The sequence below is a fragment of the Emiliania huxleyi genome, assembly GCF_000372725.1.
Source record: "Emiliania huxleyi CCMP1516 chromosome Unknown EMIHUscaffold_166, whole genome shotgun sequence".
Taxonomy (NCBI): Eukaryota; Haptophyta; order Isochrysidales; family Noelaerhabdaceae; genus Emiliania; species Emiliania huxleyi.
The window spans coordinates 318,639-339,368 of NW_005200922.1; the positions used below are offsets into that span (position 1 = coordinate 318,639).

The following is a 20,730-nucleotide window of genomic DNA, read 5'->3' on the forward strand; positions in this document are numbered from 1 at the left end:
GGTCCAGAAGACTTGGAGACACTTCTCGAGCACAATTGCGTTACATGGGCATGGCCGGGGTTTCTGCACCGAACGATCTTACTTTCGGTCTATCGAAAGTGTTGATCGATAAGAATTCAGAGGGCAAAGGTCGCTGGGCAGCCAAGTTAGAGCCTGGACGACGAGCCGCCGACCCAGGAGATTCGGCCCGGTGAGTCGGCTGGCGTTCGCTGTGCATATGCGGACCTCCCGCGTCCGCGTCGGCGAGCTCGGCAGCCCGCCAAGCACGCCACGCGGCGTCAACGCCAGCCGCTCGCTTCCGCGCTGCCTCGCGCTCTCGCTGCTGCTCGCCGGCGCCACGGCCTCGCAATTGCTCGGAGCCGCTTCTCTTCTCGCCGGTGCTGCGATGCTGCTGCTGCTTCGAGGCGTCCTCCTCGCCTCGCTCGCCACCCTTGGCGCGGGAGCGCTGTTTTACACCGCCAGCGTGCTCGGCTTCCGAGGCTGGGCTCAGCGGCCCGGAAGATGCAGTCTGGGCGCCTTCGTGTCTCTCTCGCTCATCTCCGGCGTCGCCCTCGCATATGCCTCCGTCCTCTGCTTCCGCTGGTCGGTTGCGGTGGCTCACGGCGCAGAGCACCGGTTTGGCTCGCTCGACAGCGGCTCTCTCGCCGCCCTCCTCCGCTCCTCGGCCACAAAGGTGTGGGACGCGTGCGGTGGGGCGGTTGAGGCGGTATCTCAGGAGGAGGCGGCGGCGCTGCAGCCGGCCAACGCCTCCTTTCGGCTGCGCTGCGCCGTCAATGACGGCGGCTGGATCGGCGGCTCGGCCGCGAGGGCGGCGGCGCTGCTGGCGGAAGGAGCCGTCAACAACTGCCTCGCCTCGGTCGAGGCTGCGCCGTTTGAGGCGTGCTACGCGGGGGCGTGGTGGCAGGCGGAGGGAGGGGGCGAGGCGCTGGAGGAGCGGGTCGGAAGCGCAAAGGGGCTCGTCTGCGCCTGCCAGGAGCCGCTCGCCTCGATCGGCCATCAGCGAGCGTGATCTCGGATCATCTCGGGCGACCTCGGCTGATCTCGGATGATCTCTGCCAGGAGCCGCTCGCCTCGCTCGGCGCGCTGCTGCTCTCGCTGGCGTCGGCCGGCGTCGCATCCGCCGCCCTCCTCCTCCTCGGCGCGTGCGGCGGCGCCCACCTCTTTTGCACGCAGGGGAGGAGCGGGCGCGGCCGCGCCATCGCCGCCGAGGAGAGCCGCAAGAGCCCGCTGGCCCTCGCGGCGGGGCGGCTGCGCGAGGCGGGGAGGCCGAGCCAGCCGACAGGCCCGGGACGTGTCCGCGACGTGTCCAGGACATGCCTCTAGGCGGGAAGGCCGACGCAGCCGGAGCCCTGGACATGCACCGAGGAGGCGGAGGCGGAGGCGGAGGCGGAGGCGGAGGCGGAGGCGGAGGAAGTGAGCCACGCGCTGCTGCGGGCGAGGGCGGCGCGCGCCTCGCTGGCGGCGGAGCGCGCGAGGGAGAGGCGCTGCTCTCGCGCCTCGCGCCGCGCCTCGCGCGCCTCGACGGGCTCCGTTCCCGCGCCGCCGCATCGCCGTTCGACCGACGACGATTCGACCGACGAGTCTGGGCTGCGGGCGGACGGCTCGTTCGGCTCCTCGAGGGTGAGCGCCAGAGCGGGCAGCATGGGGGGCAGCGTGAGGGCGAGTGGGCGGGCGAGCCTCGCCCTCCAGGCCGAGACGGCGGCGGTCAAGCTGCAGGCGGTGCAGAGGTCAAGCTGAGGCGCGGTGCAGAGACTGAGGGGCTTGGAGGGACCCGTATTGTTCGCAGGCGGTGCAGAGGGGCAACCTGGCGAGGGCGGCAGCGGCAGAGGCGGCGGCGGGGGCGGACCCGCCGCCGTTCGAGCCCGTCGGCGGAGGCGACGAGGACGACGACGCGGAGGACGACGCCGCTTGCGCCGACGGCGAGGTTGGCGCGTCGCCAGCTGGTGCCGCCGCCGCTGACGGCTCCGCCTCGGACCGGTGTGTGGACGACAGCCCCGCCGCCGCCGCGCTCGAGCTGCGGATCGCGAGCGCGGAGGAGGAGCTGGAGGCGGCCTACGCTGCGAGGGACACGCGAGGGCTGTGAATAGAAGAGCTGTGAATAGAAGAGCTGTGAACACAGGCGGCCTACGCTGCGAGGGACCGGCTCCTCGTCAAGGGCCTGATCGAGGCGCTTGGCCTGCCCGAGATTCACCGAGATCCACCAAGATTCACCGAGATTCACCGAGATCGAGGCGCTCAGCCTGCTCGAGCGGCTCCCTGTCGGAGCCCTCCTCCGAGCCGTCTAGCAACTTCCCGCAGGAGCTCGACTTGCTCGAGCAGCTCGTGCCGGTGCGGGCGGCGGACGGGCAGGTCTACTTTTGGAACACCGAGACAGACAGCACACGCTGGTCGCTGCCCCGCCCCGTAAACGAGCCTGCGTCGCCCGCGCCGCCCTCCGCCGCGCCGTCGGCCCTCTCTGCGGCGAGCGGCTCGTCGGCAGCGCGCAGCGAGTGCGGCGGCCCTCTCCGCCCGGCCCTGGCTTGAAGCTGCTCGGAGCCCTCCTGCAGGCGCCCAGCTCGTACGGCGGCCCGCCGCGCGACATCGCTGCGCTCGTCTTCCGGCGCTTCAACGTGTCGGAGAGCGGCGAGCTCAGCCTGCAGGAGCTGCAAGCCCTGCAGGTACTGTCCAGGACACGTCCATGACATGTCCGAGACGTCCTGCAGGAGCTGCAGGCCCTGGCGGCGGACCGCGACCACCCTTGCGACGAGGCGGGCATCGCCATCGCAAAGGCGCTGCTCGACGTCAACGGCGACGGCAGGCTAACGGCGGAGGTGTTCGCCTCCTGGTGGAGGGAGGGCGAGCGCCGGTGGGACGTCTTCGACATGGAGGGCGAGCGGCGGGCCCGTGTCGAGGGGCTCGTCGCCTTCTTCACTGCCTTTGGGCCGGCGGGCGGCGCGCTGAGCGGCGACCCGCTCGTGCGGATGCGCGCCTCCGCCTCGCGGAGCAACAGGCCCGAGCGCGACGCGTCCGTGACAAGGCCCCGGCCTGACCCCCACAGGCACCTCTGCCTCGTGGAGCAGGGCGTGACCAGCAAGACGTTGCGCGTCTTTCTGCAGGACGCGGACCCGACCGGCGACGGAGAGAGCCTCTCGCTCTACAAGCTGCACAAGTGGTACTCGCGCGAGGCGGCTCGCGCGCACGCGCTCTGGAGCGAGCGGCCGCCCTTGCGCCCTCCCACGCTTGCGGAGCGGCGGCGGCCCGTCCGGACCGCCTCGCGGGAGGACTTCCGGCAGGAGAGGGCGAACGTGGCGCGCGAGAGGCAGTCGATCGTGCAGCAGGCGGCGCTCGCGAGCGACGCCGTGGGGAGCGCGGCGTTCGCGAGCGGCTCCACCATCTCGATGAGCTCGGGCGAGTTCCCTCGGCGAGCCGCAGTCGCCGCCGCGCTGCCGGCTGAACGAGACGCGACACGTACACGAGACGCTTCCCGCTCTGAACCGCAAGACTGAAGTCTCTAGTCTGAACTTCCGATCTGTGATTTCAGTCTGTAGCGTGCTAACCGCGTGGCGCGTATGATCGTATAAAATTTTATGGCATCCGCTCGTACACCTTCTCTACGCCCCCCTGGCTCCACAACTGTCAGCTCATGCCTCAAACTCACTGTCTTCCACAAATTCGAAGATATAGGTTGCTGCGACGGCCAAATCTGTATACTCGGGCGGCGCGGCGCGACGCTGCCGCAGCCCGTCGAGCGGGACGGACTGCTCCGCAAGCCGGTCGATCGCCTCGCTCACGCGCATGGAGATGAACCGCTCGCCGGTCGCGATGCCGATGCAGCCCGCCCGCTCGCCATCGCCGCCGCCATCGCCGCCGCCACCGCCGCCGGCAGGCAGCCTGTACGCCACGGGGCCACACCACGCCCCGTCGTCGTCAACGCGGCAGATGTCGGTCTCCAGCCGCGTGCGGCTCGTCACCTTGACAAACAGCCGCCGCCGCGCATTGAGGAACCGAAACTGTACTGACCGCTGCGCCTTTGCGGCCGCCACAGCAGCGGTGCTCTCAGAGGCGAGGACACCCGAGGCGGAGTCGCAGACGAGGAGGTCTACCGGCGCGCCCGCGGCGTCGAGTGCGTGGTCGAGCGCTCCAGCCGAAGAGTACGACGAGAACACGACTCTCCGGCCTTCCACTGAAGCGAGGGTCCGGACAGCCTCCTCGTCTAGGGCCCCCTCGCTTCCGCGGCTGACGGTGAGCGTCGACCATGCCGCCCGCTCGAAAAAGGCCCACTCCTGCTCGAAACGCGTAGCCGTCGGCAAGTCGGGAAGCAAAACCACCACAAGGGAGTGCTTGGTGTCCAGCGCCGTCGCGACCGAGAGAGGAAGAAGGGATCTGCCGGCGCCACCCGCCGGCGCCCGCCGCACCATCACAGTCGCGCGCTGGGCAGTTAGCACGCTGGCGTCGGAAGGGAGGGCGTGGAGGAGGGCGACGACGATGGCGCGCATGTTGTTTGTTTGTGTTGGTTGGTGGCGGTGGGCGTCGCCGAAGGCGTCGTGTCATCAGCGGCAGAGCGCGAAAAAAAAATGATTTCACGAGTATAAGAAACTGCCATCGGTCTCTGTCACTAGGACTGTCAACGGCCTCTCTCTCTCTCAGCTCCCTATCTCTCTCTCTCTCTCTCTCTCCGGCTCGCCCAACGTCCACGGGTAGGGTAAACTTTTCCACACGGCGATGTTATGGGGCAAGGGAAGCGGAAGGCGACCCTCGCGTCTCCACAAATCCGCGCCGGCCTCATCCGCGCCGGCCTCAACACATAAATGACCATGCCTCGTGCAGCCTGGCCACGCGTCGGCTAGTACTGCATCTCTGGCCGCTTGCCCCAGGCGCCCGAGGCCCACAGCAGGCTGCTCGCCTTCTCGTACGCGCCGAAGAAGAAGATGCCTGCACAGGCAGGCAGGCTGGGCGGCTCATGCAATGTCGGCTCAGACTCGGCTCTATCTCGGCTCATCTCGGCTCATCTCGGCTGATGAGGCTGCCTCCGATCGAGATCCACCCCACGCGCGGCCCGATGCCCTTGAGCAGCGCCGCCGCGCCCTCCTCGGCGGCGATGGTGCGCAGCGAGGAGAGCGTGCCTGCGGCGGGTCGGGCTCCTCGGGGTCGGGGGGGGGGCGGTGGGCGAGGGTCGGCGGGCGGGGGGGGCGCGGCGCCCGAGTAGAGCTCTCCCGAGGCCGACTTTGAGCCGAGCATCATCCGCGTCTTGACGACGTCGAGCGGGCACCTGACAGCAGGCTCTCGGCACGTGCGCGCGGCGCGCCCACCCCTCTACCGTCCCGAGCAGCGGGGGTGGCACGTCAGCGCCGCCGCGACGGAGCCGGAGAGCGAGCCGCAGACTGCGCCTGCGAGAAGCGGGCTCCGGGAAGGGTCTAGGCGAGGTCGAGGGAGGCCGAGAGAGCCGCGGGGCCGCGCCTTGCATCGGCGTGGTCTCGGCTATATCTCGGCTATATCTCGGCTATATCTCGGCCGCGCCTTGCATCGGCGTGGTCTCGGCTATATCTCGGCTATATCTCGGCTATATCTCGGCCGCGCCTTGCATCGGCGTGGTCTCGGCGCCTTGCCTGCGCGCCCACGCCTTCTTGAGGCCCTCGTACATGGGGAACTGGATGAAGGAGAAGGGGATCTCGCGCGCGACCGTCGTCCAGAAGCCGAGGTAGAAGGTCGACAGCCCGCCCGGCTGCGCCGCGATCCCGCGCACCGCCTCGAGGAAGTTCGAGTACTGGCCGACCTGCGGCGCGGCGGGGAGGGTTAGGGTTAGGGTTAGGGTTAGGGTTAGGGTTAGGGTTAGGGTTACTGGCCGACCTGCGGTGCGGCGGGGAGGGTGTCACAGACGAGGCGTGGGACCGTGCCACGCACCGCGAGAGACCGTGTGGGAGGGTGTCGTCTCGTCCACGTGTCGCGGCCCACCTGTCTACACTCACTACTGCAGGTGTCCGCTGCCTCACTCGCTACTGACCCGAGCCTGCATCCGCTGCGTCACGACGCCGGTCGGCACGCGGACGAGGCAGGCGGCGACCTCGCCGACCGAGGCGGAGCACGAGTGCTGCAGCGGGTGCTCGACGCCGCCGTTGAGCGAGCGGAAGATGGGCTTGAACCCCTCGTACGCCGAGAAGAAGAAGGCGGCACCCGGCGCGGCGCCCAAAGCGGTGGCGAGGACGCCTGTGTAGACGCCGCGGAAGCCGCCGGCCGCCATGAAGCCCTTCTCGGACTGCAGCCGCACCTTGAGCGTGTCGAGTGGGTAGAGCGCGATGTCGACCGTCGTGCCAGCGCAGGCGCCAGACAGCAGCGCCAGCGTGAAGGGCGTGTCTCGTGCACAGGCCGCCTCCGCCTCGACCTTGGGCTGAGCAGGCCGGGCGGCGGCCGGCGCGGCCGCGGGCGGCACAATGATGGTGGGCTGCGCCACGAGGCGGGCGTTCTGGGCGGGAGCGGCGGCGGCGTCGGACATTTGCAGCGAAAGCTCTGCGGGAAGCCTGTCGAGCGACGTGATGTGATGCAGTGCAGGGAAGAAACGTGTTTTTTTTGCCACCACGGGAGGGACTGGAGGCAGGGAGGGGAGGGAGGGGAGGGAGGGGAGGGAGGAAGGTCTTCGTTCTTCTTTCGGAGGAGGTTTGCCGTTACGGGGTGCCGCGTCGTGTGATTCCTACTTCTGCGCGATCGTTGAGTCATGCGGGTCGACGCGCTGCGCTTCACGAGTCGCCTCGTCGCCGAGCGGGAGGCGGACAACCGCATGCGCTTGCACCAAAAGCGTCTCCGCTGCATTGAGCGAGGCTCTAGCTCAACGCGCTTGGCCAGCGAGCCGCATCGCGCAACGGATGCGCTTGCCCGGCACGCAGCGGCGACGCGTAGGGTGGCGGAGGCGCGGGAGCAACGGATATCAACCGAGAACCGGATGTTAGAAGAGCGCCACCGTGCGCTAGGCTGCGCCGCCTTGCGCGAACGAGAGCGTGAGCGGCAGCTCTGCTCCAACCGCGCCAGAGCGGAAGGCGCGGCCGCGCGAGAGCGGAAGGCGGCGAGAGCGGCGCTGGCCGAGGAGAATGAGCGATTGCGACAGCGCCTCGGCCGCGTCCGGCCCTCCTTTTCGAATGGCTAAGCCCTCCTTTTCGAGGCCGTGATGTGGCATATAGCGCCTCCCTGGGCCGCGCGCCGGCGCGCCGGCGTCACTCACCAAGACGTGGGAGTATGCGGCCCCGGCGGCCCGTTGTCATCCTCTTACAGGACATTTTTCGGTGCTTCGCAGACCCTGTAGAAAATATTTCCCCATCGGGCCCTGTGCGCGCGCGCGCGCGCGGCGCCGCGCGCTAGTACGCGGTCGCTGAGAGGGGGTGCTCCTCCTGGATTGCTTCGCACAGCGCCTTCGACAGGCATGCCGCCTGATGCAGGGCGGCCATGCGAAGCTGCACTTCATCTGCGGTCGTCGACGCCGAGCCGTGGCCCTGCTCCGCCGCGCGAGTGACCGCGACATCGACCGCGCGGACGGCCTTGCAAAGCCACTGCGTGAGGATATGGTACTGTTCGGCGGTGCCACGCGGCACCACAACAATGCGCGTAGTACCGTTCTCGGCCGGCGTCTCCGCGTGATCCTGATTGAGCCCAGCTTCCACCTTGCTCGGCATCGCATGCAGGATGGCGCTGACGACGCGGCTGAAGGTGCAAGTTGCCTCGCCGTTGTTGATGCGGAGCGCGACCTGCTCAAGGGAGGACACCCGCCCCGTCCACTTCGCCAACTCGAAGGAGAGGCGCGCCGGCTGCGCGAGCGCGCTCTTGCACCAGCTCGCAATCAGCGCGAGCGGAGAGCTCTCCGACTCCGGAGGACCTCCAAACTCCTCCAGCCTGTGCTCCTGGATCTCGGTGGCCAGATGGAGGGAGGTGACGAAGTCGGAGGGCTTCATGAGCGGCCGCACGGCGAGGATCTCGCCCAGCCGGGCGGCGCCGTCGGCACCGAGGAATCGATCACGCTCGATGATCATCTCACCCACGCTCTGCGCGACGAAGAAGGTCCTCTGCTCGTCTGTCTGGTCCGAGGCGGCGATAGCGACGACTGCGGGCGGAAGCGAAGCCAGCTCGCGCCAGCTGTGAGCCAGGCCAGCGAGGTACTTCTCGGTGGTGGCCTCGTCCTTCTCGACCGTGTCACTCGCTCCGTTGGCCCTGGCGTAGTGCCACTCGCACCACGGCGAAGGAGCGAGGGCATGCGCGATGCTCTCGGGTGGCGCTCCGATGAGAGCAGCGGGGTCGTAGATCAGCGTCACGGCCATCGCAGCGGCGAACTTGATGCGGCGCCTCTCTTCTTCCGATAGGCGGCGGAGCTCCGACTTCTTCTTCCTCAGCAAGGCGGGCTTCAACGCCTTTGCGAGGGAGCGGATCTGCTTCCGCAAGGGTTGCGACGTCTGTGCGAGCTGCATGAGAGCACGCTTCGATGCGACGTCGCCGTGCAGCAGCGCATGGACGACACTGCCGAGCACGTCGTCCGGCAGCCACAAGAGCAAGTCGCTCTCGGCAAATTTCGACATGTGCTTGGCCGCTAACAAAACGCGCGCCCCCCGGCGGTTCCGTTGATCCCTTGTTTGGATTCTCTTGTGATTCTCTCTGTCGTAAAATTCTCACTTGTGCTCTGTGCTCTGGTGGGTCCGCCCGCTAGTCGAGAGAGATCGCCAGTGGAATAGGGAGTCCACCGTGCTGCGACTCGGCTGGCGGCGCTCTCAAAAAAGAAAAAAATGTTGCTCCGGGCTTCTAACCATCGTCACAATGCCAAGCAACCGCGCGCGGCTGTCGACCGGCAAGACCCCTCGACTCGGACACACTGTTCCGAGGGCAAGGGAGAGGGGTAGGCCCCTAGCCCGAGAGGGGAGCTTCCGAGACCCACTACAAGACCACGCACACATCATCCCGCGGCCTCGCGGTCGGCGGGATTGCAACCAGTCTTCGCGTGCCGCCTGTCGTTCGACTCGGGCGCCTTGAGCGTCGGGGTGGCGAGCAGCAGCAGGGGACGCGGCTCTGAGCGCCCAGCGACGCGTGCCGGATGGAGTCCGGCCGCGGGTGACTCTAGGCTCTAGGGAAGTTCGCTCAGGATGTGTGGCAGCGACGTCGGCTGAGTGTCTTGTCTTGTGGTTCTGTGTGTCGCTCCTGTGTGACCGTCACCGCCCGTCTAGCGTCCACCCATACCGTGTTGGTGTCCCAGTCGTTGGTCGGACTGTGTTTCGCCTTCCCACATCAATCAATCGGGCTTCTGCCGCTTCCCCGAGTGAAGCCGTGCGGCTCTCAGCCTGCGTTCTAAAAAAAAATTGCTAACGCGAAAAACCGGCACACCAATCTCCCTTCCTCTCCCTATCCTTTCTTGGAGCTCTAGAGTCCACACCCCCCTGCCCCGGGATCGCGTACAAGCTGAGGCTACCGTAGGCCACACTAGCGTCGCTGGGGGTTCCCTGCCCTAGATGGGAAGCTGGCCGCTGATCCGAAGACCGACTGCACCAGGGCGCCTAGATATACTCAAGGTGAGCGAGGGTGAAGTTACGCCTTAAATGCCTGTCTCTCTACTGTGGACCTTACTCCGAGCTCGACGGCTCCTCCTATTCCCCCACCCCCCCTCCCCCCCCACTCTCTCCGAGTAAGGGCGTGCGCTACGTCCCCAAGGGGGGGGGGACGTGGGGGGGAGGTGTGACTTTTAGGTTGTAGCGTTTGGGTTTTTGTGGGGCACCCAAACGGTTTCGGTTTTCCTCCTTGGTGCCCCGAGTAGAGCGCGATCTCCCCTGGAGTCTGTCGCGCCCGTTCTGTCTAAGCTCGAGGTTCAACCTTCCAGTTGATCCTTATCGGACTGGTGAGGTCTGCCTAGCCGTCGTAGTGTAGTGCCTGGGGTGCGTCTGCGTCGGTGCTACACACACTCGGCAGGACGCTGCTGTAAATCGTTGCTGCTGGTCGTCGCTGTTTGTTAAACGATTTTCGCCATGGTGTTTTTTCTTTTTATGCTTAGGCAGTAAAAAGAACGGAAACGTGTGCGGCAGGCGCGGGCTCGGTCGATATCCCATACTTCGACTCACATCTTCACTGCTGCGGTGTGTGCCCGGGGAGGCGCGGCGGCGGGGTGGATTGAGAAGGTCTCAGAATGCAGAGAAGCTGCAGGCGTGCAGAGGCGCGCGCTGCAGTTTCTCTGATCGGGCTGCTGGCGGTGTGCGCGAGACGGCGTGGTGAGGCGTGAGGCAGGCTATTGTAGTGGGGTGCGGGCTGCGTCTAAGCGTATGCGTGCACATGGTGCTGTATGCTGTGTGTGCAGGCAGGCTGACAGGCTGTGCACAGCAGACTGGGCGGATGAGCGCGCGCGCGCGCTCGTGCGGGCGTGCGTGCGCGCAGCGTGCCACGCGCGCGCCTCGTGCAGTGCAGACAGGCGCGAGGCGGCAGGGGCGCAGTGTACGCGGGCTGATGGTGCTGTATGCTGTGTGTGCAGGCAGGCTGACAGGCTGTGCATAAGACTGAGCGGATGAGCGCGCGTGCGTGTGCGTGCGTGCGTGCGCGCCTTGCGTGGTGCAGTATCTGCGTCGTACTCGCGGCGCGTCCTGGTACAGCCGCTTGTGAGATGCTGAAGCAGTGTGCAGAGCCTGCACAGGGCGCAAAAAGGCGAGGTAGTGCTGGTGAGGTGTGCTGCGGCGCGCGCGTCGCGGCGTGAGTGGATATGCGGCTTGCTCTGGTAGTGCGAGGGGCGCGCAGCTGGTGCGGGCGGCGCGGGACGGCCATGGGGCGCCAGCACAGGGCAGACGCACATGGCACAGCTCTGAAATGGCGCTGCGCGTGTTTGCGTGCGCGCGGGGACGTACGCGCAGTTTTCACGCGGTGTGCGTGGAGAAGGGCATGAGAGGCGCCGGCCGCGCGTGTGTTGTCGTGTGGGAGTTCGGAGTATGCCCGGAGGGCGGGGTGGTTTAGGGCGACTAGACTTCGCACTGGCGCCGGAGGCCCCAGATATGAAGAAAAGTACTCTCAGCCCGCGTTCTAGCAAGTCGCACTGATGAGACACCAGACACGAGACACGCGCGCCCGCCCCCAAAGAGCGTGTCACAGCAATTCACGGTGGAGTGCTTCGTGAAGGATGGATTGTCACACACACCGAGATGGATCAAAACGCGGTGGACTCGCCACGCGACGGAGCAACATGCGCGATACGGTACACAAAGCCGTGGCACCCACAGCAGGCCGGGGGGGCGGGTTCAGTCTGCACGGTCTCTTACGGTCGCCAGCAGTGCGTGCAGCCGCACCACGCGCCGTGCTTGTACCAGATCGCAAAGACGGGCAGGCACTGCGAGGACTGGTACACCATAAACTCCGGGTGCTCGACGACGCCGCCCTGCTGAAGGGTGAGTGCTGCGACCGAGCTGAGCGGGCCGCGGCCGTCCGGCCGCTCTGGAGGCTTCAGGGCGTCCCGCATCGGCTCTTGCGCGCGGTGCGCCTCTCCGAGGCACGCTCGTGCGACGAGGACGCAGCGCTCTCCCGCCGCGTTTGGCTCGGTGTAGATGTCGGACTTGGACGAGTTTGCCGCGAGGTAGACAGCGGCGCCGAATAGCTTGCCAAAGTGCCCCCCCGCGTAGCGCGGGTCGAGGCCTTGGCGGGTGAGGCGCTCGATCAGCTCCGACGGCGCGCCATGGTACAACAAGCGCTCGTTCAGCTTGAGGCCCGGGAAGGCTTCGACGTCGATGCGGGTGCAGCGGGCGTCGATGTCAGGGAGCGGCCCCACGCGCCGCTCGCACAGCCCGGCGATGTCCTGCAGCTCAGCGAGGTACTTCTCCTGCAGCCGCGGGTTGAAGAGCTGCTCGACCCGCTGCACCTCGAAGAGCGGCACGCTGCGATGCGGGTCGCCCTGCCGCGGGCCGCGGTGGCGCGTGCGCGACTTGAGGAACTCCCTGACGAGGAGCGCGCGCGTTGGGTCGCCGTCGCCAAGCTGGACAGCGCGCGCCGTCTGGTAGCGCGAGTAGAGGGGCAGCTTCGCGAGGTTGGCCAGCACCGCGGACTCGCACTTCGCCTCCGCCGCCGCATGCGCCGCCTCGTACGGCTGCAGCCGCGCCACCTCCGCCTTGTGCTCATCCAGGGAGGAGAGCAGCCGCCCCACGTCGAGCTTGCCGGCGGCCGCCGCGCTCGCAAGGGCCGCGCTCACCAGCGCCGCGTCGCACGGGCAGTCCTGCTCTTGCGCCCACTTGAGCGCCTCGGTGTTGCCCGCTGCTGCGAGCGCGCTGCAAGTGCGCTCGTCCCAAGGCAAGTCGAAAGAGCGCAGAAACGATAGCTCCGCCACTCCGTGCAGCGTCGCTGCCGCCGCGCAGCACGTCTCGTCGGCGGGGCAGCCGAGAGTGAGAAGCCGCGCGATTGGCTGCACCGCATTGCGGGATCCAAAGCGGACGCCGCCCACGGACACCTCGAGCGCCGGTTTGAAGGCGCTCCAATGGCCAGCGAGCGCCGCGGCGGTCGAGACACCCCATGGCGCGCCGCCCTCGCGCGCCCACTCGAGCAGCGGCACGTCTCCGCGCGACGCCGCCACGTCGCACGTCTTCCCCCAGCGGCAAGTCCCGTCGACGAACTGCAGGTACTCGATGAGCTCGCGCCCTCCAGGCTGCGCTGCGGCGAGCTCGCACAGCCGCTCGCGCGGGCAGCCCACCGCCAGCGACCACTTCAACCGCGGGAACGAGCCAACGGCCGATGCCACGTGCGTCTTGAGGTGCAGCCGCGGCGCGCCTCGGCGCAGCGCGTCCCGGAGTGCACGGCAGCTGAGCGCGGCGGCGAAGCGGTCGTCTTCGCCAATGTGCTTGGCGACCAGCTCCGCGACGTCCCCGGCGACGCTTCCCAGGCCAGCAACCGGGAGCGCCTCCGCAGCTGTGCTCTCCGCCTCCAGCCGCGACAGGTTCGTCGGCCGCACCCGCACGCACTCGGCGCTGCTCTCGAGCGCCACCACGTACCGCCCTAGCCTGAAACTCTGAGCCACGCCCCGCCGCCCGTTCAGCTCGGGGCGGGCCGAGAGCCCGCTGAGCACGACTCGCTGCCCGAGCAGCGGCGCGTCCACAGCTGCTGCCGCTGCCGCGCCCGAGGAAGCGCCGCCCGCCCCTGCTCGGCCCTCCGCCGCCGCCGCCGCTGCCGCCGCCTCGCGCCGCGCTGCCTCCTCGGATAAGGCCTTGACGCACTCGGTGTGGCCCTTCTTCTTGGCCAGCTGCAGCGCCGTACGCCCGCCCGAGGTGCGCGCCGCCGTGTCTGCGCCCGCCCGCAGCAGGCAGAGTACGACGGCGGGGTGGCCTTGGATGCATGCGGTGTGCAGGGGCGTAGCGCCACCGTCCGTGGCCTGGTTGACCGCCGCGTCAGCCTCGAGAAGCAGCTGGACGATGCCGAGGTGGCCATTCTGGCACGCAACGTGCAGGGGCGTGAAGCCGCAGCCCGTGGCTTGGTTGCTCGCCGCGCTGGCCTCGAGGAGCAGCCGGGCGATCTTGGGGTGGCCCTCTTGGCACGCGACGTACAGCGGCGTGACACCGTCCTCATCGGCTTGGTCGACCGCCGCACCGGCCCCGAGGAGCAGCTGCACGACGTCGAGGTGGCCCTTGAAGCACGCGACGTACAGCGGCGTGGTGCCGTCGTCCATGGCTTGGTTGACCGCCGTGCTGGCCTTGAGGAGCAGCCGGGCGATGCCGACGTGGTCCTTCTCGCACGCAATGTACAGCGGTGTGGCGCCGTCTTCCGTGGCTTGGGTGACCGCCGCACCAGCCCCAAGGAGCAGCCGGGCGATCACGAGGTGGCCCTCCTGGCACGCGACGAGCAGCGGCGTGAAGCCGTCAGCGTCTGCTTGGTTCACCGCAGCGCCGGCGGCGATCAACAGACGGACGCAGTCGATCTGGCCAGCCAGGCTCGCAGCGCTCAGCGGCGTGGTGCCGTCGTCTTTGGCTTGGTTGACCGCCGCGCCGGCGCCGAGGAGCAGCTCGACGCACTCGAGGCGGCCCTCCTCGCACGCGATGCACAGCGGCGTGACACCAGTGTCCTCGGCTTGGCCGACCGCTGCGCCAGTGTCGAGAAGCAGCCGGGCGATATCGACGTGGCCCTTCTCGCACGCGACGTACAGCGGCGTGAAGCCGCCGTCCATGGCTTGGTCGACCGCCAGGTCAGCCGTGAGGAGCAGCCGGAGGACATCGACGTGGCCATTCTTGCTCGCAATGAACAGCGGCGTGGCGCCGTTGGCGTTGGCTTGGTCGACTGCCGCGTGCGCCTCGAGAAGCAGCTGGACACACTCGAGGTGGCCCTGCTGGCACGCGATGGCCAGCGCGGTTGAGCCGCCGCCGGTCGTCGCCCCGACGCTCGCGCCGCTCTCGAGCAGCAGCCGCACGGCGTCGGCCTGCCCGTGCCGAGCGGCGATAGTCAGCAGCGTGAAGTGGTTCTCGGCCTTGAGGCGCGCGTCGAGCAGGGCCGTGAGCGCCGCGCCGCGCGTCCGCCCGGCGAGGAGGGCGCGCAGCAAGCCCAGGCCGCCCTGGCGCAGCTCGGCGGGCACGGCGCTTCTCATCGCGGCGAGATGGCCGATGGCGCCGCTCATTGTGCAGATGGATGGCGGCAGCGAAAAGTATTTTCCTCTTTTCTCGACGAGGAGAGAGGGAGAGAACGACGAGAGTGGGACGGCCGCGAGGTGGCATGAAGGTTGCAGCGAGAAGCGGCGAGACACTGCGAAAAGAGATACGAGGAGGCAGACTCCCCAGGGTGGGCGACGGCTAGCGCATCACACTCCTCTCCTTAAAATCCCTGTGTGGTGGCGGCGTGCCGTTCTCCCATCCCTCCCTTGGGTTGTCTGTTTTCTTTCTTTTTGAGGAGAGAGGGAGCGCGCACAGACTGACGTCAGCTCTGCTTCTGAAGTACACCTCTGAGAAAGACACCTCCAGAGGTGTAGTGCACCTCTGAGGCACCTCAGAGGAAACGCTGCACTTCTTTTATCGATCTCGTCGCGAGACTCCGATTTCTCTTTGTCGGGCCATGTGCCGCTCGCTCGTCCGCCCAAGTGACTTGGACGCGCGGTCGAGGGCACCCCACCGTTCCTGGGGCGCGCTGGCGCTCGCCAGCAATCGTCCCCCACCCATCCACCCTTTTTCTTTGAGGCTGTCGCTCCGAGAAAACTCGTCTCGCAGCTGCGAGAAGTTATCCCTTTGGCCGCGTTGGGTAGCGAGGATTGGTGTGACGCGATCCACGCAGGCGTGGTTTCTGACGGCCGACCGTCAGTGCACGGAGTTGCCCCTTCTCCGACTGCCCCGGCTAGTTAGTTCACGAGTTTCGCGGGAGTGACCCCATGCGTCAAACTCGAGACCTAGCTAGCGCGGGTGGGTTCCCACGGCACGATTGTGTGTGTGTGTGTGTGTGTGTCACTCACTCACTCACTCACGGAACGATTCACGCGACAGATAATTTTACCATTAAACTGTCTCGCACGACACTAGGCACGGGAGCGGTTCCCGGCATGTATCTTCGTTATCACTCGAGGCGGGCGGGTCCCGGGTCTCGCAGATCTCGTGTGTGGGGAGGCTGCGACCCGGTACACCCATGCTACGACTCTGGCGTACGATGCGACTGAGTGTCTGCGTGGGAGCATGCAATCCGTGGCACGGCACTCCACAAAAAATCTTATCTTCTCCCTTTGCCTCCGACGCTAGAGACACCCACACCCCAGTATCAGACCAGGGGGACTGCCCCCCGCCCCCGCCTGCCCTGCTTACACAGGATAGCATGCCCCGAGAACGGCGACACTTGGTGGGGGACACCGAGTGCGAGCTAGGAGGAAGTCGGCGCAGGCGGCTATCCCGCTATCAAGCTGTTCTTGTCGAGGCCAGAGGGTCTCGGTACGCGTGGGGCGGCCGCGGAGGCGGCGTTTAGGCGGCTCTCGGTCGAGAGCGTGGCGAGGTGGTCGCGGCGCTCGTGGCGGCACAGTACTAGCCCAACAGCCTCTGCAGGTAGGTGTGCCGCTCACTGGCAGTCGCGAAGCCGTTCCACTCGTAGAATGGAACGCTGATCACCCTCCAGCCAGCCGCTGTGAGGAGGCGCCGCTTGAGCAGCGTCGGCCCGTTGGGTTTGCGCACGCCCCGGCCGTCGGGCAGCAGGAAGTGAGAGGGGCCGTCCACCTCGACCGCGACGCGTGATGAGGGCAGCGCCAGGTCGAGCGAGTAGCCGGTGCGCGGCTCGAGATGCTCCTCCTCGAAGCCGTGCTGGACGGCGGCGAGGGCAGCCGCGACGGAGCGTTGGAACTCAGAGATCGTCACTTGCGTATTTTGCATGGCGTCGCAGCAGAGCTTGCGCTGGGACTCGGAGAGAAGGTGCTGCTGCCCGTCTGCTCCTCGCTCAAGGGAGAGCCAGAGCTGCCACTGGTGCAGCTGAGAGCGGTCCACGACGCCCCACCTCGACGGATCCCGCGCGAGCGAGTCGCTGATCACACGCGAGCAGTCTGCGAGCAGCACCTGGTGGTAGTGGCCCGCCGTCGCATACGCCCACACCGTGTTGGCCAGTGCCTGTGGGTCGAAGCCAGCCAGCCCGCCGCGCACCGCCGCCTCCGCTACCGCCGCGTACAGCGCGTCCGCAGCCACGCCCGCCGTCGCATACGCCCACACCGTGTTGGCCAGGTTCTGAGGGTTGAAGCCAGCCAGCCCGGCGCGCACCGCCGCCTCCGCCACCGCCGCGTACAGCGCGTCCGCAGGCACGCCCGCCGTCGCATACGCCCACACCGTGTTGGCCAGCTCCTGCGGCGTAAAGCCAGCCAGCCCGCCGCGCACCGCCGCCTCCGCCACCGCCGCGTACAGCGCGTCCGCAGCCACGCCCGCCGTCGCATACGCCCACACCGTGTTGGCCAGGTCCTGCGGGTTGAAGCCAGCCAGCCCGCCGCGCACCGCCGCCTCCGCCACCGCCGCGTACAGCGCGTCCGCAGGCACGCCCGCCGTCGCATACGCCCACACCGTGTTGGCCAGTGCCTGAGGGTTGAAGCTGGCCAGCTCGTCGCGCACCGCCGCCTCCGCCACCGCCGCGTACAGCGCGTCCGCAGCCACGCCCGCCGTCGCATACGCCCATACCGTGTTGGCCAGGGCCTGCGGCGTAAAGCCAGCCAGCCCGCCGCGCACCGCCGCCTCCGCCACCGCCGCGTACAGCGCGTCCGCAGCCACGCCCGCCGTCGCATACGCCCATACCGTGTTGGCAAGGTTCTGAGGGGTGAAGCCAGCCAGCCCGCCGCGCACCGCCGCCTCCGCCACCGCCGCGTACAGCGCGTCCGCAGCCACGCCCGCCGTCGCATACGCCCACACCGTGTTGGCTAGGGCCTGAGGGTTGAAGCCAGCCAGCCCGCCGCGCACCGCCGCCTCCGCCACCGCCGCGTACAGCGCGTCCGCAGGCACGCCCGCCGTCGCATACGCCCACACCGTGTTGGCCAAATCCTGAGGGTTGAAGCTGGCCAGCCCGCCGCGCACCGCCGCCTCCGCCACCGCCGCGTACAGCGCGTCCGCAGCCACGCCCGCCGTCGCATACGCCCACACCGTGTTGGCCAGGTTCTGAGGGTTGAAGCCAGCCAGCCCGCCGCGCACCGCCGCCTCCGCCACCGCCGCGTACAGCGCGTCCGCAGCCACGCCCGCCGTCGCATACGCCCACACCGTGTTGGCCAAATCCTGAGGGTTGAAGCCAGCCAGCCCGCCGCGCACCGCCGCCTCCGCCACCGCCTCGTACAGCGCGTCCGCAGCCACGCCCGCCGTCGCATACGCCCACACCGTGTTGGCCAGGTTCTGAGGGTTGAAGCCAGCCAGCCCGCTGCGCACCGCCTCCTCCGCCACCGCCGCGTACAGCGCGCGCTCCACCCCCGAACGCCGGCCGCACTTTGCCACGCCGTGGGTGATGTTCGCCAGGTTACGTGCTTCGCACGACGAGACGAGGTGGAGCGTGCGCTGCACCAGCTGCTCAAGTCGCTCCTCGTGCCGCCGCTCGATGCGCTGCTTGCCCAGTTTGTTCCACAGGTTCGCAGCGTGGATGTGGTTCAGGCTCGCACTGTGGGCAGCAAAAAGCGTGAGCAATGCGTCAGCGCTGCCAGCATTTGAGATGTGGCTGCTGAGCTGCTTAGCATTGAGCTGACCACCGGCAGCAGAGGTGTGCCTCTCGTCGCGCGATCCCGCACCACGCATCGGCGGACTCCACCGGCGGTCGCTGTGCTGAGGCTGCCCCTCGCCGCGGCGGTCGCGCCGGTCATGGTCGCGCCTGGGATCGTGGGGCCGATCATCGCGCCGATCGCACAAGTCGTGCTCGCGCTCGCCTATGCTTGGTCGGTCGTTGCAGCCGCGCCGCTCGACGTGCCGCCCGTCATGATGCGGCCGTCGTCCGCCTCGCAATGGCTCATCGCGGCATCGCTCAGCGGGCCTTTTTGGCTCAGCGTGCCGTTGCTGCTCGCGACCACTGCACCAAGAGCCGTTGTAGCCGCGCCGCTCGTCGTGCCGCCCGTCATGGTGCCGCCCTTGCTCGCCTTGCCAACGCTCGTCGCGCCGTCGCAGCTCATCCCGCCGCGGCTCATCGCGCGATCGCGACCGCCGTCGCGACTCGTCCCGCCATCGCCGCCCTTCGCGTCCGTACTCGGCGCGCCGTTGCTCATCACGCCAGCGACGCTCCTCGCCCAGATGAGACGTATATGCGTTTGGGGTCGAGCGCGCTGCATGCAAGGACCGCGTCTGTTCACACAAAAACACGGACCCGAGACGCACAAGCAAGCACAGACAGTCGAGAAGGGAGAGACAGCAACGACAGTCAGAAGCCAGCGCTGGGTCTGTTCACGCACGCAAGCTGCTCTGTGAGAAGGCGTGTCTGCTTGAAAGTACCCTGCCTCGTGGCGGTGGTAGCTAAAAAGGAAAAGTACATGAGCCTGGAAGCTATTCATGAGTAGGGTGGTGTATCGCCAGTAGAAGGGAGAGTCCACCGAGCTGCGAGCCTGTCGCTGTTCCTTGTCAGGAGCAAGCAGGCGAACTAGCATGCGAACCAGCTAGGAGAGCGCAACCAGCAGGGGGCCTGTGCCCTGTCAGGAATCCTGCGCAGCCCCCCTTCGTGTCGCGATGCGCTCCCCGCTCCCGTTCCCCTGTGACTAGGTCCAGCCCTGGGTGGCGCAGATCTGACGTTTGACATCGCGTCAGATCCGTGTTTTCTCGTCTTGCGGTACATCTCTCCGCTCGCCACCTCACGCTCCGCCGTCCGGCCATGGATGGTTCGATGGAGCTCGCCGAGCTCCATCGAACCATCCAACTCGGGTCACCGGGTCTGAACGCGCTCAGCCTCAGGAGGTACCAAACCGCGCGAATTCTGCACGCCTCGCTGCACCGCTGGCTTGACTGAATCAGGCAGCAGCAGGCTGCTGCTGTTGCCACAGCAGCAGTCTGCTGCGGCCCCAATACGCAAGTTGATGACTAGCAGCACTGCCGGGGGCATACGAGCCGCCACAGCCGGTGTGCGGCTGTGCACTGCCACCTGCCCGCGGCTACGCACAATGTGCGCTCGCATTGGATGAGCCTTGCTGATGGACCTGCATCGCCTAGCTGCACGAGAGCAATGCCGCAGGCAGTGGCCGTGGCATACACTGCGAGCACACTTGGTGCAGCTGCGAGGTGCAGCAAGAGCACGTCGTTCCTGCCTCTGATGCCACTCTCGCGGCTTGCAGCGCGTCACTCGCGCATGCTCTCCAGGAGCTATGGCGGGCGCGTGTGTGGGGCTGTAGCCTGTGTTTGGCCGGTTCTGACCCGTTTACTATCAGTATCATGTCCGGGCCACAAAAATCGCACACGGGTAGCGGCTCAGGGGCCCAGTAAGTCGCGGAATCGCCAAATGTCACAACCTGCGCCACCCACGACCCAGGGCTGGACCTAGTCCTGTCCCCTGACCGTCCTTCCAAGATCCTGCTCGTGCAGGTGGGGACCCTGTCCTTCTCCAGTCCTTCTCCCACCCCTCGTTTGGCGTGTCCGTTTATTAAGTTATTTGTATCACGGGTGTTCGCTGCCCACTTTGTGCCCGCTGGTAGGACAGACAGTGACCGCCGCAAACGCCCTGTGGTCAGCAGACACATAGGTGAACGCACGCTCGTGGCGCACCGTCACACAGAGAGTACTCTAATTCCCCAGTGCAGGCACAAGCTCCAGGAGAGGTGTCTGTGTCGGCTTTATTGTTCATGTCCGCTCCTTTCTACTCTCCCCCATCTCCACATACACAAACACTGATCACTTGGTCGGATCACGCGCGCAGCACGTCACCGCGTCAGCTTCCGTATCGAAAAGGCGCTCCTGGGCAGCAAATTTCGAAATGGGCGCTGCTTCTGCTGTGACCGCGATGCCCAACACAGGATGCCAAGCAGAGCCGGGAGGCAGAGGCACAGAACACCGACGACAGCGATCCGCCGGGTGGGTACGGCAGCAGTGGCACCCGGCTCGAGTCCAAGGGAGTGTGCGTCGCGCGGCTCCGCGTCATTCGACTGCGGCTCCAACCTAGGGGACGGCGTGTCGTATCCGTCCATGAGCGCACGCTGACGCCGGAGCAACGGGTCGCTCGGTGGGGGCGACGGCGGCGGTGGTCTAGGCGGCGGAGGCGATGGCGGCGGTGGCGACGGAGGCGGCGGCGGCGGCGGCGGTGATGGGGGCGGCAGCGATGGAGGCGGAGAGGGCGGAGGCGGCGAGGGTGGCGGCGACGAGGGCGGCGGGGGTGACGGTGGCGGCGGGAGCGGTGGCGGCG

General features: G+C 67.6%; 3 protein-coding genes across 3 annotated transcripts in view; 1 reads left to right on the forward strand and 2 right to left on the reverse strand.

The window, feature by feature from the left end:
- Positions 1-6,656: 6,656 nt before the first annotated feature.
- On the forward strand, positions 6,657-7,256 carry EMIHUDRAFT_364459 (Hypothetical protein). Its single transcript, XM_005784963.1, has 2 exons — positions 6,657-7,098; positions 7,121-7,256. The coding sequence occupies exons 1-2, from the start codon at positions 6,689-6,691 to the stop codon at positions 7,134-7,136; spliced, it is 426 nt and encodes a 141-aa protein (XP_005785020.1). The 5' UTR covers positions 6,657-6,688; the 3' UTR covers positions 7,137-7,256.
- Positions 7,257-15,935: 8,679 nt separating this feature from the next.
- EMIHUDRAFT_314182 (hypothetical protein) lies at positions 15,936-16,277 on the reverse strand (the record flags this gene model as incomplete). Its single annotated transcript, XM_005784964.1, has 1 exon — positions 15,936-16,277. The coding sequence occupies one exon, from the start codon at positions 16,275-16,277 to the stop codon at positions 15,936-15,938; it is 342 nt and encodes a 113-aa protein (XP_005785021.1).
- A 3,974-nt stretch (positions 16,278-20,251) lies between these two features.
- EMIHUDRAFT_112299 (hypothetical protein) overlaps positions 20,252-20,730 on the reverse strand; it is a gene marked incomplete at both ends in the record, with an annotated part of 11,486 nt that continues 11,007 nt past the window's right edge. The window contains one exon of the mRNA XM_005784965.1: positions 20,252-20,524. Within this exon, the coding sequence (XP_005785022.1) occupies positions 20,252-20,524 (273 nt within the window). The remainder of the gene's footprint in view (positions 20,525-20,730) is intronic.

What these genes read in the sequence shown, in the direction of transcription:
- EMIHUDRAFT_364459 (XM_005784963.1), top strand. Translation starts at nt 6,689, where the DNA reads ATGCGGGTCGACGCGCTGCGCTTCACGAGTCGCCTCGTCGCCGAGCGG.